Source organism: Octopus bimaculoides, chromosome 23, assembly GCF_001194135.2.
Source record: "Octopus bimaculoides isolate UCB-OBI-ISO-001 chromosome 23, ASM119413v2, whole genome shotgun sequence".
Taxonomy (NCBI): domain Eukaryota; kingdom Metazoa; phylum Mollusca; class Cephalopoda; order Octopoda; family Octopodidae; genus Octopus; species Octopus bimaculoides.
The window spans coordinates 22,059,310-22,060,457 of NC_069003.1; the positions used below are offsets into that span (position 1 = coordinate 22,059,310).

General features: G+C 35.9%; 1 protein-coding gene across 1 annotated transcript in view; it reads right to left on the reverse strand.

Moving 5' to 3' along the window:
* Positions 1 to 1,148, reverse strand: part of LOC106877256 (patched domain-containing protein 3-like) — a 47,870-nt gene that overhangs the window by 3,338 nt on the left and 43,384 nt on the right. Inside the window, 1 exon segment of the mRNA XM_052975938.1 lies at positions 50 to 241. Within this exon segment, the coding sequence (XP_052831898.1) occupies positions 50 to 241 (192 nt within the window).

Consider the following 1,148-nt stretch of genomic DNA (forward strand, 5'->3'; position numbering starts at 1 on the left):
AAAAAAACGAAGTAAAACAAAAAAAAAAATACATAAAGAAAGGGTTTACCTCGTTGTGAAGGTCCAGTCCCACATTATTGATCCCAGACATTCTGTTGGAAAAAACTGACTTGATTTTACTGAATTTCCGCACTTTCACATTTTTCGCTGAGGGGTAGGACGGGGGAGCAAAGATGCTTAATAACACTGGTAGAAATATGATGCCATGAAAGAGACCGAACATGACGACAAGCAGGAATATCTAAAGTAGAAAAACACAAAGGAGGAATCAAGAGTGAGTGTATAAATGAGCATGAAAGAGTGTTACATGTGTGAATGTGTGCTACATGTGTTTGCATGCTTATGTGTTTGTGCGAGTCTGTTTCAGTTTATGCATGTATGCATTGTATAAGAGGGTGTCAAAATAGAAAAGTATAAAGAAAAAGAAATAAAAAAGAAGAGAGAGTACTACATCTGACATTTTCAACAGGTATGGCTGTGTGGTAGGAAGCTTGCTTCCCGGTTCAGTCCCACTGTGTGGTACTTTGGCAAGTGTCTTCTACTATAGCCTCGGGCTGACCAAAGCCTTGTGAGTGGATTTGATAGATGAAAACTGAACGAAGCCTATCATAGATATCTTTTTACTTTTTCTTTTACTTGTTTCAGTCATTAGACTGTGACCATGTTGGGGCACTACCTTGAAAAATTTTTAGTCAAATGTATTGACCCCAGTACTTAATACTTTTGCTAAGCCTGGTAGTTATTCTATCAATCTTTTTTGCCAAACCACTAAGTTACAGGGATGTAAACACACCAACACCAGTTATCAACACACACATCTCTATAAAAGACGGAAGTGGAAATAGCACAGAAGTAAGTCTAAGACATTTCAATTTAAGAGGGAATTTAATAAGAATGATTTAAAAAATTATATAACGAAAATGTTACCGGTTTCGATGAATCTCATCTTATCAAATATTAGTAAAAATTTATAAAAATTTGAAGTAAAAACAGTTTATCTTTTGTCTGGGGGTCAAAAACGAGTCTTGACTCTAAAACAGAAGATCAGTTGCTTTTACTTCAAATTTTTATAAATTTTTACTGATAACACCAGGCTCCAATCTGATTTGGCAGAGTTTCTACAGTGGTTGGCGTTAGGAAGGGCATCC